At 38.5% G+C, this 14,710-nt stretch overlaps 1 protein-coding gene across 1 annotated transcript in view; it reads left to right on the forward strand.

Annotated features, from left to right (window-relative positions):
• PDPK1 (3-phosphoinositide dependent protein kinase 1) overlaps nucleotides 1–14,710 on the forward strand; it is a 1,584,105-nt gene that overhangs the window by 623,021 nt on the left and 946,374 nt on the right. The window contains exons 8-9 of the mRNA XM_044088924.1: nucleotides 10,632–10,729; nucleotides 10,928–11,003. Of these exons, the coding sequence (XP_043944859.1) occupies nucleotides 10,632–10,729; nucleotides 10,928–11,003 (174 nt within the window). The remainder of the gene's footprint in view (nucleotides 1–10,631; nucleotides 10,730–10,927; nucleotides 11,004–14,710) is intronic.

Genomic DNA, 14,710 nt, shown 5'->3' on the forward strand with positions numbered 1-14,710 from the left:
GGGGCTCACTTTTTTTTTACCCAAGGGCCCTACGGGGTTTTAAAACCTTTTCCCCTACGTTTCTAAAGTGTCCCTACTAAGGATATTCTGGAAGCTGCTACCAGGTCATCCGTGCATACTTCAACAAACACTACCACATATCAGCGTTTTCAGGTCCAGAGCAGGATTTACCACGGTCATTCTTCAGGGCATCTTCTCTTCTCCCTAGTCTTCCTTCCACCTTCTTTTCAGCTTTGGGAATCATCCCACAAGTCAGGACTGCAACAGTAAAACAAGAAGAACCTAGTACAGTTGTGTAAATTTATCATAAATGTAGATGTTCGAGTGTATTCACTGTTGCAGTCATTTCCCTTCCTCCTTTCCTCTTAACCTACAAGGTGATGTGGCATAATCTTAAGTGAAGGGGGACCCCCTCCCCAACATTTTGCCGCTTAACCTTGCTTAGGTTCTCAGTCTTGGGTCCTTTACCTGAGTGCCCCCCCTCCCCCCTGCTTACTCCTCTTCAGATCTGACCTTTGGTATCAGAGTCGTTGGATACGAAGGTTCTGGAGTCATTCACATTGGATCTGAAGATGCTGATATCTTTGACTCTGGTGGCATCCAAGTGGGTGGAGGTGAATGACTCTTGGAGCTGTAGTGTTGGTACAGGATCTGAGGTGTTGAGAGTCAACTCTGAAGCTGTCGAGCTATCTTTTTCCCTTGGAGCCTGTGCATTAGACAGCTTGGCTCAGACTCACTCTTTGAGTGACCTGCCTTCAGGGAGGAGTGAGTTTGTTCTTTCTGAGCCGTCAGTTTTCTTATCTCCAAGACGTTCAGCATTCAAGGTAGTGGAAAGAGCTTTCTCTGCCCTTAGAGCTTAAGACAAAGACATCGGCAAAATTCACACTGGACCTCACCCAGTTTGGGTTCGTGAAGGGCCGATCTCGTCTCCTGAACCTGATTGGCTTCTTCGAATCAGTCTACAGAGCCATGGACAACGGTAAGGTAGGCCACACAGCCTATCTAGATCTTGCCAAAGCCTTCAGCACCATCCACCACTCTGGAGTCATAGATAAACTTACTAAGCTGGGCATTAATCCCTACATCACTCGATGGGTTGCCAACTGGCTTACTGACAAAACCCGCACTGTAAAAGTAGCCGACTCCATATCCGGCTCCAGACAAGTGGAGTACCTCAGGGTCCAGTCCTGGGACTGCTGCTGTTTGGCATCTGCTTCTCTGAAGTACAGGCCAACACTAAGGGTCTCTGGTTAACAAAGTTCACAGATGACTGCAAACTGGGAGCCATTATTGAATCCCCAAATGATGTGGATATTCTACAAAAGAGCCTTACAGAAACAGATGCTTGGTGACAGAGCCATGGGCTCAAGCTCAATGCCAAGAAATGTATAATTATCCCCTTTGGGGAAAAAACGTGTACCTGTGAATTACCACATAGGTGGCAGTACACTAAACACCGAAAGTGTGATAAGGGACTTGGGGACACAGGTGGACAGTGGTCTCACCTTCGATAACCACATCACCACAACAGTCAGGATATCCTTCAATGTGGCACACCTCATCACTAAGGGCTTTTCATCCAGAAAAAAGGAGGTCATTGTCCCACTGTACTCCTCCCTCATTAGAACCATTATAGAATACAACGCCCCATTTGGTATTTACATCTCAAGACATCTGCAATAACTGGAAAGGCCGCATAAATACCTCACTAAAAGAATCACAGGCCTAAAGCAGATGCCCTATGCTGACTGTCTGAAAAAAAAAACTCCACCTATATTCTGTCGCATATCGTCTACTCAGAGGCGATCTCTGCTTAACATACAAGGCCATGTCAAACCCAGAGCTGTTGGACATGCTACACTTAAAGAAATCCCAATCCCTCAGAGACACATGCTCCAGGGATCTAAACCTTGTCATCACAATGAACAAAACATGCTGGAGGGATAGGTTCCTGACCCAGAGACTCCCCAGACTCTGGAATAGACTGCCCATACATGTCAAGCAGAGCGCCTCTTTGGCCCTCTTCAAAAGGAACTTTGATGATTGGATGGGAGATGGAAAATTCACCCCAGGGATCACGTCAAGTCGCCCTGCTAGACAGGCGTCCAGGGAAGTAAGTACTGTGGGAAAAAATAGCCTGGGAATTGTTATGGCTAGGCTTGTATAGGCCCTAGGGCCGATAGCCTAGTTACTAACCTATGAACTTCTCCACCTTCTTAGTCTCTGACCACCCTAGCCAGTTAGCCTCTGCACGTTTAGCCTCAGAAATCCTTACCACAGGGAGAGCCAGCCCAAGTTGTCCACCAGGAAACCCTTCAGGATATACTGATTTCTTTTGACACTTCTCTGTAACATCTCACTGAAGACGTTCCCAGGAAGACAGTGTGTAAAAGGAGGCACCTAGACTGTCCTCGAGTCAAATCACTGAGAATACTGATTTTGATGAAGGGGAAGGGTCCCCAAGATCACCACCCAACGACATCTCATTTGGAAACATTCTGGAACTCCTAAAGCAAAAAGCTGGTTATTCTCCTGACAACCCTTCCCAAGAAGAGTGTATTCCCGGAGGCTTTTGGTGCTGGCCCTCCTTCCTCATGGGTGACTCCTCCCACTGATTAGCTCATTGATTTGGTCTCTCAGTGGGCATGGAAGAAGTTCTGTACTGTTGAGCCAATATACAAGAGACCAGACAAGATCCTGGCACCACCCAAGGATAGCATCCATTGAAACAAAGGAGTACCAGTTTATGCCATGGTTGTAGTGGCAGCCACCAAGAAGGAACTAGCAGAACACACAGTTCCTCTGTTCACCCTCCTAATAGGGAGTTTAGGGTGTTGGACAGATTTGGGAAGCATATTTATACTTCAGCGACCTTTGCCCTTCCATCACTGAACTATCTGGCACACTTCACAAAACTCCAGAGCGATTGGAATAAAGAACTTATCAAATCTTTCTCTGGGACCATAACCTTTGAGGCAGAGAGGTCTGTTGCCTCACAGTTGGCTACCCTTCAGTCCATTTCTAATTCGTCCATGAGGCTCATCTGTCTTGCAGCAGAAGAAACCTCATTTGTGGTGGTTTCAGGTACTTCCATCAGAAGGCATGCCTGGATGAGCTTGTATGACTTAGCAGAACCCTTCAGAGCTTCCTTTGTCAATGGTCCCTTTGATGCAAGCCCCCTGTTTGGCTCCAAAGTGAAAGACATGCTCTCCAGGTGTGAGCAGGAAAGTAAAACCCTGTCTGTTGTGGGTGTACATTTTTCAACCCCTCAACAAACCTTTTGTAGGAGTCAGTGAGGAGGTCGGAAGATGTGGTTCAAGAAATTCAGGGTCCCTTTCAAGATCCACGAGGAGATGGTTCCCCCAGAGGCAGAGGGGAGAATTGTAATAGAAGACCTCGCCCTCATGGCAAAGAGGGGTCCACAGCCCCAAGGATCGAAAGACTTCTTTTTTGTCAGATCCTACCAGTGCACCTGAAAGGAGGCCCCATGGTCAGTTTCTAGAGGAGGTCGAGGTTTGTTTATCCCTGCACCAGAGAGCCTGCTTTAAAATTATAAAAGATTTATTGGTACAGAGGATAATATCCAGAGGTTATATCATACCATTTTTTTCCCATCCACCACCTCTGGTTTCAAAGAAAATCCCCACTGTTCCACCCAGTTGGAGCACTAGAAATACACAAGCTGCTAGAAGAGTCATCCAAGAGGGTCCTTCCAGACCAGAGAGAGTTCAGAACTTGCTCAAGATTCTCTTTAGTGCCAAAGAAAATTGTGACTGGAGACCAGTTTTGGATCTCCGCAATCTAAATCAGTTTGTTCAATATACAAAATTCCAGATGATCATGGTTCACTCCATTCAGCCTTTTCTGCACAAGGATGATTGGATATGCTCAGTAGATCTTCAGGATGTGTGCTATCATATCAAAATGAACAGATGCTCCAGGAGATGTCTGATCTTCCAGATGGGAGCCAGTCAATATCAGTTCAGAGCTCTGCTCTTTGGTCTCACCACAGCTCCCAGAGTGTTCACCAAGTGCATGGCAGTAGTGACAGCTCACTTGAGGCTGCAAGGATTGAGTGTTCCCATATGTAGACGACTGGCTCATTACCTTCCTGACCACACATCAACTGACACAAGCCTAAGATAACATGCCTCAAATATGCTCCCATCTTGGTTATCTTAATCAGTTGCAGCAAGTCTCATCTGGAACCAACTCAGACTTTAGAATTCATTGTTGTCTCTTTCAACATGATCACGCAAACAGCATCTCTTCCTCTGGCAAGAGTTCAAACTGTTCGGTATCAGGTCAGGAAAGTCATCCGCAACTCTTATTTCTGAGCTAGATTAATTCTTCAAGCTTTAGGGTCCATGCCAGCAGCAATCATCCTAGTACTTTTGTCATGGTACCATATGAGAGTACTTCAATGGATATTACCTACTCAGTTTTCCATTTTTTCCCACCCTCTGTCCAGTCAAAGATTTCTCAAGCTTGCAAAAATTGTCGGCTATGGTGAATACAGTCGTCAGGTGCGAGAAGGTCGTCCCTTTGTTCTTCCTCAATGCAAGGCCATAGTGAACACAGATGCCTCCCAGATTGGATATTGGGGGCACTTCCTGGGATAGATGGTCCAAGACACGTGGTCCCCCAAAGAGGCCAACGTACATGTCATTATCTTTGAGATGAGAGCCGTTCTTTTAGCGCTGCAGGCTTTCCAAGACACACACTCCACCTGGTGAATTGCAATTCAAACAGACAAGATATTAGTGGTCTGGTACCTCAGCAAACAAGGGAGAACCAGATCTTACTCTGTGTCAAGAAACTTTGAGTGTAGCAATGGATGATCTCACCCAGTCGAATTTTGATACTGATGCACATTCCAGGGAAGTCCAGCATGGTTTCAGTCAAGTTAACCAGGTCTATTTGAATACCTCATGAGTGTGGTCTCAACATGAATGTGTCAGAGAAGATTTTCTGTCGATAGGGTCAGCTGTGCTGCAACCTTTTTGCATCCCCTCTCAACAAGTGCAGCAGGCTCTTTGCCCTCATTCCCCCACTGTGGGAGTTACAGAGTTGCTATACTTTGATTGGCCCGACTGTCTCCTTTACTTCCATCTCCCAATACCCCTGTTCCCCAAATTTCTTCAGAAGGTATCTCAGTTGAAGAGCACACTAATCCTCATTGCCCTTATTGGCCTCATCACATTTGGTTTCCCTTTCTTTGGCCTCCTCTTCCTTGCCCTTGGATCATGGATCCAACCCCGGACCTTCTCTCTCACCTGACAGACTCGAGTCATCCAGAAATTCCAGGCCCAAAACTGATAGCATGGTTTCTTAACTTAGATTGCTGGACAGCCTAAGCTCTCCTTTCCAGTCTGTCATATTTTATCTCACAAAGCTTCCAGCAGAAAACTTTACAAAAGTAAATGGAAAATATTTGTATTTTGGGCACAGCAGAATCTTTTAGATACCTTTTCTGCTCCTGTCTCTAAAGTTCTGGAATTTGTAGCATCAGTCTTCAATGAAGGAGCTAGCTCTTCTGCCATTAAAATGCAGTTAGCTGCCATCTTCAACTTTCATGTTGGAATAGATAAGTCATCTCTAGCAGCATAAGTCATCTCTAGCAGCATCCAAACTCTGTCAAGTCTTTATAAGAGGAAGAATTCTCCTTAGACCTCTTGTTAAAGATCTTACCCCCCACTTGGGATTTCAGTGTTGTATTGCAGGTTCTAACCCAGTCTCCATTTGAACCTTCAGCTAAGACGGAACTAAAATATTTAACTTGGAAAACTACCTTTTTAGTAGTTATTACGTATGTCAGAAGAGTTTCAGAATTATAGGCCTTGTCTTCTAAGGCCCCCCCTTACTTGATTTTTCATAGAGACAGTGTATCCTTAAGAACCATCCCTTCTTCCCAAGGCAGTGTCAGAATCTAATATGAATCCAGCTATCAACTTAAGTCTTCTTTCCAAATTTCACAAATAAAGGAGAATGTTAGACATGTTGAGCAGTCGCAGACAATTACATTTTTACTTGCATAGAATGAAATATTTTAGAAAAGCAGAACTGTTTGCATCCTTTTTGGATTTAATATTGGGCAAATCAGTCTCTAAAGTAAAATTAGCTAAATGGTTGACTAAGTATATGACCTTTTTATAATAAATTGGGCATATCCTTACTCAAACCACCGCAAGCACAGTCTACAATTTCTATGGCTACCTCTTCAGCTTTTTTGTCTAGAGCTTCTGTAGATACCTGTGTTGCCAATCTTCATGCTTTTATTGCTCATTACAAATTAGATCTGGTCTCAAGGGTCAGAGCAGCTTTTTGTTCAACACTACTCGGGAATACCCTTCCTTAGAGTGATTCCAGTGTAGGTTGCTGTGGACTCTGTCCCAAGAGTTGAGGAAAGAAGGAAAATTGATATCCAATAAAGTTAAGTACTCAATGTAACATTCTATCTGTGTGCCCATTTTCATTCTTCAACTACCATCCCACCAACCTCCTCCAAGTCATTCTTTTAGAAGGATCAAAGTACCAGAAAATCTTATGCAGATCAAATATGCTGAAAAAAACTTGTTCCTTTCTTTGAGTCTCAGTTTTTGCTGGTTATCTTAATATTTTTTTCTTTGCAATGCTTTATTGATGTAAAGAGCAGCAAACAAGATCTGAGGTATATTAAGGACCATGAGATTATGGAAAGGGGAGGATCTCTAAAGCTTTCATTGGCTAGTAGAAGCAGCTGAGTCTGATGTAAGGATCGGATCTGAATCCAAGATTTGAGGAAGAATGAAAGTGGACAACACAGATGGAACGTTATGGTGAGTATATAACTTTTTAATGTTACTTAGTTTCCTCATTTTCCAGGACCAAGTAGAAAAGGCGAATTGGGAGTCTGTTGTGTTGCTGTTAGTTGTTGTAAGTGTTGAAGGTAGAGTATTGTGAATTCATGCTGTGCAGAAGCCTGCAGCCTGCCCAAATGGTCTTTCACTGTCCCCCAGCTAGCCAATGTCCGGTGCTGTCTTATATCAGGATGTCAGTGTATAAAAATGGCGTCAACCAGTACCATCTTCAGTTCTCTATTTCAGTGTAGTCCAGTGCTGTACAAAGCATCCTCAGTGTCATCAGTCTATTGCTAGTCTTGCATTACAAGAACATTAAGGAGCCTCAGGTAATTAACCCATTGGGGAATTCTTTCTCTACTTTTTGTGAATGTTCATTGTTAACGTTTAACAAAGTTAACTGTATTTCTTGTTGGAAGCAAATTCCCAGACGATGATTTTCACTCCTGCTTCCTTTTAGGCTCACAGTGTGACATTATTAACTGTGCTTTCTGTGTTTGATTTAATTCCAAAACTATTAAACATAGGGCCATGTCCTTTCAGTAGCGCATGGATTCCAATAGGGAAGGGCCTTCACATGCTGCAGCTTCCACCGGTTCCCTGGCCATCATCCGTAAGAAGAGGTAAGGATAAGAGACCAAAGGAGAAGGACATCAGCGATACTGAAGACATTTGCATCCAGGCCCCTGGAAAAAAAAAAAAAGTCACTGACATAGGTGAAGCACCTTTACAGTCCTCTGGTCCAATGCATGTTAGGCTTGAGTCCTCCAACAAGACATCTCTTGAGGCCACCATGATTTAGGCCTGTACCTTACATTTTGACAATAGATTGTTGGTTGGGTCTGAAGCTGTGGCTTCCGATGCCCAAGGTTATGGTGACAAATGGTGGTATCATCTTGATTTTACTGTAAGGGAAGATGTCCCAAGGAACTGGATAGAAGTTGTAGCTCCGCCCATCACTCGATACTTTTGCTTTCCCAATGACTCATGCACCCAAACCTAAGAGGCACTCAGGTTTGCCATAGTCCTCACTACGTCCACTACTTCATCATCCCAAGTCTCTTCACAGTATTTGGTCAGGTTGACCCCCATGCTTCAAGGTCCAGGCAACTTACCCTGCAAAAAGATCCTGTGTTAGGCACTTACCCAGGAAGAGGGAAATGCATATTACCCCCGCCGGGAGATTCTGATTACTCAGACTTGGAGGATGAGGAGGAAGTAGCTTTGGTGAAACACTTTACCCTTTAGACATATGAAGACTGTGATTTATGTAATGCTCTATCCTTAGCTTTGCTTCCTGAGGATTTATCCTTTAGAGATGCACATCACTGAATGAAGGAAGCCTTCTGCTAGGAATCTAAGGAATTCTTCAAGGCTCAGACTTGCTATAGAGAGTTTTTGAACCTTCCTTCCCACCCCTAGACTTTTGATAATCCCTCAGTATGTCTTGGATGATGTGTCTTTAAAGACGTATCCTTCCAACCTTACTTCCTTCTCCCTGTTCCTAGGAAGCCTGACCACTTCTGCAGGGAGTTGGAGTCACAAATGCACTTTTATAAAAACCCTGAGCCAGACTGAGCAGTGGTGTCTACAGAATGTGCCAAGGGAGCAGGTGGCTGTGCATCCAAGAACCTGATAAATGATGAGGAAAGGAGATTGCTTGACAGACAGCTGAAACACTTGATGTCCTAAAGGGGTCATTTGTGTATATCCCATGGGCCTCCATTACAAGAAGTCAAGAAGTTTAAGATGTCACATAGTGGAAACTCTAGCTTGTCTAGGGTTTTCTTGTAGATTTACTAATTGGCTTGTGTGTGTGAACTTTGGTTTATATACATATATATATAAACATATATATACATATATATATATATATATATATATATATATATATATATATATATATATATATATATATATATATGTATATATATATATATATATATATATATATATATATATACATATATATATATATATATATATATACATATATATATATACATATACATATATATATACATATACATATATATATACATATATATATATATATATATATATATATATATATATATATACATATATATACATATATATATATATATATATATATACATATATATATATATATATATACATATATATATATATATATACATATATATATATATATATATATATATATATATACATATATATATACATATATATATATATATATATACATATATATATATATATATATATATATATATACATATATATATATATATATATATATATACATATATATATATATATATATATATATATACATATATATATAAATATATATATATATATATATATATATATATATATATATACATACATATACATACATATATATATATATATATATATATATATATACATATATATATATACATATACATACATATATATATATATATATATATATATATATACATATATATATATATATATATATACATATATATATATATATATATATATACATATATATATATATATATATATATATATATATATACATATATATATATATATACATATATATATATATATATACATATATACATATATATATATATACATATATATATATATATATATATATATATACATATATATACATATATATATATATACATATATATATGTACAGATATATATATACATACATATATATATATATATATATATATATATATATATATGTATATATATATATATATATATATATACATATATATATATATATATATATATATATATATATATACATATATATATATATATATACATATACATATATATATATATATATATATATATATATATATATACATATATACATATATATATATATATACATATATATATATATATATATATATATATATATATATATACATACATATATATATATATATATATATATATATATATACATATATATATATATATATATATACATATATATATATATATATACATATATATATATATATACATATATATATATATATATACATATATATATATATATATATATATACATATATATATACATATATATATACATCCATATATATATACATATATATATATATATATATATATATATATATATATATATATATATATATATATATACATATATATATATATATACATATATATATATACATATACATATATATATATATATATATATATATATACATATATATATACATATATATATATATATATATATACATATATATATATAGATAGAGAGAGATTGTGTATGTGTGTGTGTTTGTGTAGACGTGTCTGTGTGTATGTATATATATATATATATATATATATATATATATATATATATATATATATAATATAGATTTTAAAATTGTGTACGTGTTTGTGTATTCTATATGTGATGTGTGTGTTTTATGTTTAGTATTTTTACCATGTAGGGCAACTCATTGAAATGGCTCCTTACGGTCCTGCACCCCTGGTTTCTTTTATGTGATTTGTACATCTACATTTTAATGTACCTGGGCTTTTCCTTAATGATTAATTGTTAGTATGGTGGGGTTAGGTGGCGGCTGTGATTATTGGGTAGGAAACTGAATAAACTTTTCTTAAGCAAATGTTCTGATTTTGTGCCCACATTTGAAGCAGGTGGGATGTGGATGGCTACATAAAGTTTTGAACTTTTTTTACCTGTGATTTCTGTGATGTATTGACAGCTGTGCTGAGTGTATTAATTTATTTCAGGGACCTTAAACCAGAAAACATTTTATTGAATGAAGACATGCACATTCGAATTACAGATTTTGGAACTGCAAAAGTACTATCTTCAGACTCTAAACAAGGTAACATAATTGCTATGTTGGTTGCACAGTTAGGTTTTGTGATACGAGCATTAGAACAACTGCACTTGACATACCTCTGTTGCTTCTCTTTCATTACAATGATTGTTAGCAAATGTTGGCTTATAAATGTAGGAACTGAAAAGTTATTTTATTTTGTAGAAAATTAAATGTTAACCTCTTCTGTTTTTCTTAAACCAGCAAGGGCAAATTCTTTTGTTGGGACAGCACAGTATGTTTCCCCTGAGCTGCTAACAGAAAGATCAGCTTGCAAAAGGTAATTATGTATATATATAAATATGTATGTATCTATATACAATATTTATATAAAGAAACAACATTGTTACATATATATGGATACCATATGTTTGATCACAGATTGCATTTGTTGAATGTTGGTTTTGGTTTCTCAGTTGGTAAAGTGCAGGGAATGTTTGTTAGAAATGTGCTTACATTTTATTTCATTAAGGCAAACGGGAGTGAATCAGAATCCAAACGTTTCATAATAAGTTTTGTTATAAATGTATGTTTCGACACTAGGGCTGACTTTGTTCTTGGGTTAGGATTAGAGTTACAGCTACAGAAGGAATGAGCTTTAGGTGTGTGTTGTCTCTGCACACACACACATCTGAATGTGTGTGGGTTAATGTTAGTTGGAGTTAGAGAAATGGATAGATTTAATTTTGTTTGTGTCTGTTTTTCTTGTTTAGTGGTATTGTTAGAGTAAGGTGATGATCATCATTAGATCACTTTTTGTACAGTAGCTTAGGTTATATGGGATGTATTCTGCCAGTGATTCGACATCCACCCAGCTTCCAAAGCTTTAGGGCACTTTCTGTATGCCCATATGACTGAGGGAGGGACAGGCTCATTTAGTATAAAAGATGTGTGGATACCAAAGTTTACAACTTTCTTGCCACTGAAGCCACCAGTAAGAATTCCTCTTAATTTCATTTTCACAGGTTTGACTGTTTGCTAGTTTTGTTAAGTGGGCATATTAGTATCCCATTGGGGATTACTTTAGACTTTTTTTCATAAAATTTGTATCTGTTTTTGTGATTTATGTCTAAGAGATAATGTTGGCTTGGGTGGCGGAGTTCCTGTAACAGATAACCCCACAGCCTTTATTTGTTTGAGGGAGGAGCAGGATTTCAGTCATGCTTTCATTCCTTTAGTCCCAAAGACCTTAGAAGCAGGTATAGAGAAGCAAAACCTCAAATCTTTTATCCATAGTATCAGGGAGCTGAGTCACAGTTCCACAAACATTCCTCCACCAGTTCCAAAGAAAAGTGATTTTAGAGAGGCTTCTGTTTCTTGTCTGACACCCTCTGCCTTGGCCTTTGGCAACTCTGCTCTGGCCATCTCTGAGCCATCGGGACAGTCTGGATAATTGTAATTCCTTTGCCATAGCTCCTCATGTATCTGTTAAGAGCTGAAAGAAAGGTACTTACCCCAAGACTGCTAATACAGCTGCTTCAGAAAGGGGAGAACCACTCATGACGGGGACTGGTGAAGAGTTAGTCATATAGCCATAGTAAAGGATTGGATACCCAGGGAGAACACCAGATTTTTGAACACTCTTTTCTGTCAAGGCTTTTAAGAAGAGGACTGAAAAGCAAAAGCACGCACCTGCTTCTTCATCTGTTTCTTCAAAGGAGTTAAAACAAGAGTGGTTTTCTTTTAGAAAATGCGTTTTTTTTTTAATTATTCAAATCTCGCCAGACAGTGTCTTCTCCACATTCAAAAACAGAGCCCATCTCCTCTTTACCTTATGCATCCCAGGCTTCTACCCCATAAAGCTTGGAATCAGATTAAGAAGAATGCATTTCTTCTGACTCACCAGTGGAGGAGTTAACATTTTCTGACACAGTTTTTAGAATGAAGTAGTTATTTCAATGTGTCAAAAGGCACTTTCAGAGACTCTGAGGAGATGCAATGACTTATTCTCAGTCACCAATGACTGTTTTCCTGGTTTTAGCAGCCTTAGAGAATACCTTTTAATGCAGCTAGTAAATATCAACACAGACAGCTGCCAACTCCCAGAAAATCTGATGAATTATACAAAGTCCCTTAGTCCCTAAAAATGTATTTAGGTATCCCTGGGTAGATCCGTCTGACTTTTTTCCTTTGAATGTCATCATCTCTAAAGCACCTTATGGCTTTTAATATCATTCCTTTAGATGAGTCTGGTAGATTTGAAAAGGTGTATGCCTCTACCTTACTCTTCTAAACGATCAGTTGTCAAACCTATATGTTAAAGCTCCTTTTGGCTTCCTTTGACAAAATGAAAAGTTAATCGCTGATCTTCTTTTCTCTTATACTAAAGTATGTTTATCCTCTCTCCTTTCTTCAGTGACATGTGACCAAGCATATTCATAGAGATGTTCCCTTGTTACTAATGCTGTTTCCATAACTGTTACTACTGGGCTGCTTGTGCAGCGGTTTGCTTGGCTGTGCACACAGAATTTACCAGAAGATGTTGGCAATCTTAAATGCGCACCTCTGGACATAAGTGTTTGGGCAATCCTTTGCTGAGTTTCACAAGAAGTTTGAGGAGGAAATTTAATACAAGGGTTTAAACAGAGTTTTCAATACCCTATTCCAAAATACAGCAGGAATTTCCCTTCAAGCCTAAACTCATTTTATAGGAAGCGTTTTAAACGGTTTCAGCAAAACTCAGGCAAACTTTTTTAAAACCAGTGGGAGGGCAGCTCCAAAAAGAAAATAGCTTTTCAAGCCCAAGGTCAGTCCAAGTAAGGACTGACTGTGCCCCCTCCCCTTCAACATCTCCCCCTCCCCATTGTGTCAGTCCTGTAAATCATTCTTAGAGTCTTTCTGTTGCTTATCTCTTTGGCATTAGTTTTACTTTCTGACCCTGGGGTTTAGGCATAATTCAGAAAGTATGTGGATGGCAGTGGGACTCCTTTTTTTCCTTTCAAGGAAATCAATCCCATCCTTTTGATCCACACTTTTTCCTCATATTCAAGACAAATGCTTTATCAGAGCATAATAAAATCTGTACCAGTAAAAAAAAATAATTTATTCAGGGATGTTCTTAGTGTCCCAAGAAAGAAAGAACTTGGAGAGATGTGTTGGGACATTTTCTTTCTTAAATCTACACAATTTCAAACTTCAAAATGTTCTCTTCAGTCCATGTCTGCTGTCCTATTCCAGTTCACAGAAACTAGAGCAATTCCTGTGATGTTCACTTCAAAGTCACAAAAAAACATCAAGAGATTATCACAGAGTACTGGTGTTCATGGCCTCCACAATTATAGTTTCATAGGTACCTCCTAGACTGTTAATCTGTGAGGATCTCAAGCCTAGTCTTGCAATCCCATGGCAGGTTTTTAGCCCTTTTTATTTTGCATACGACTAATCCAGAGGTGGGCAGAACAAGGGATATATTGGGATATTTATGTGTTGTGACCCTATTGATGAGGGACATGGGTGCCAACATTTTTTGTGAGGGATCAGTTGCTAGTTTCCCATCCATTTGCCCAAATTACATTTGAATAGAGTAAGAGAAGTACTTTGCTTTGTGTGGAGTAGAAGACTGTGCTATAGAAGAGAGATTTTTATGTGATATATACCTGGAACTGCGGTGGTGGTGCTGCGGTAGCGTTGTCGCCTCACAGCTAGAAGTTGTCCTGTTCGATTCTCAGCTAGAGCGTCTTCTGTGTGGAGACATGCGTGAATGGGCATACCTTCGTTGAAGGTTGTGCGTCATGGCTGGCAACTCGGCACATAAAAATCTACTGCCAATCATTAGCAGACCGGAGTTCCGCTGTGGCGACCCCTAACCGGGAAAAGCCGAAAGGCACAACATATACCTGTTTCTCCAACATGTTTGTGGATATGCTGCAGAAGAGATATGAGGTCCCTTGAGCAGGTGTTTCACACTACAGTTCACCTTGCGAATGTGTAACTAGTCTGACAGGTTAGGGTCTGTTGAGTTTGTATGTGTGAGGCACAAGTCTTAGT

This window comes from Protopterus annectens, chromosome 12.part0 (genome assembly GCF_019279795.1).
Source record: "Protopterus annectens isolate FY-2018-M chromosome 12.part0, PAN1.0, whole genome shotgun sequence".
Classification (NCBI taxonomy): Eukaryota; Metazoa; Chordata; order Ceratodontiformes; family Protopteridae; genus Protopterus; species Protopterus annectens.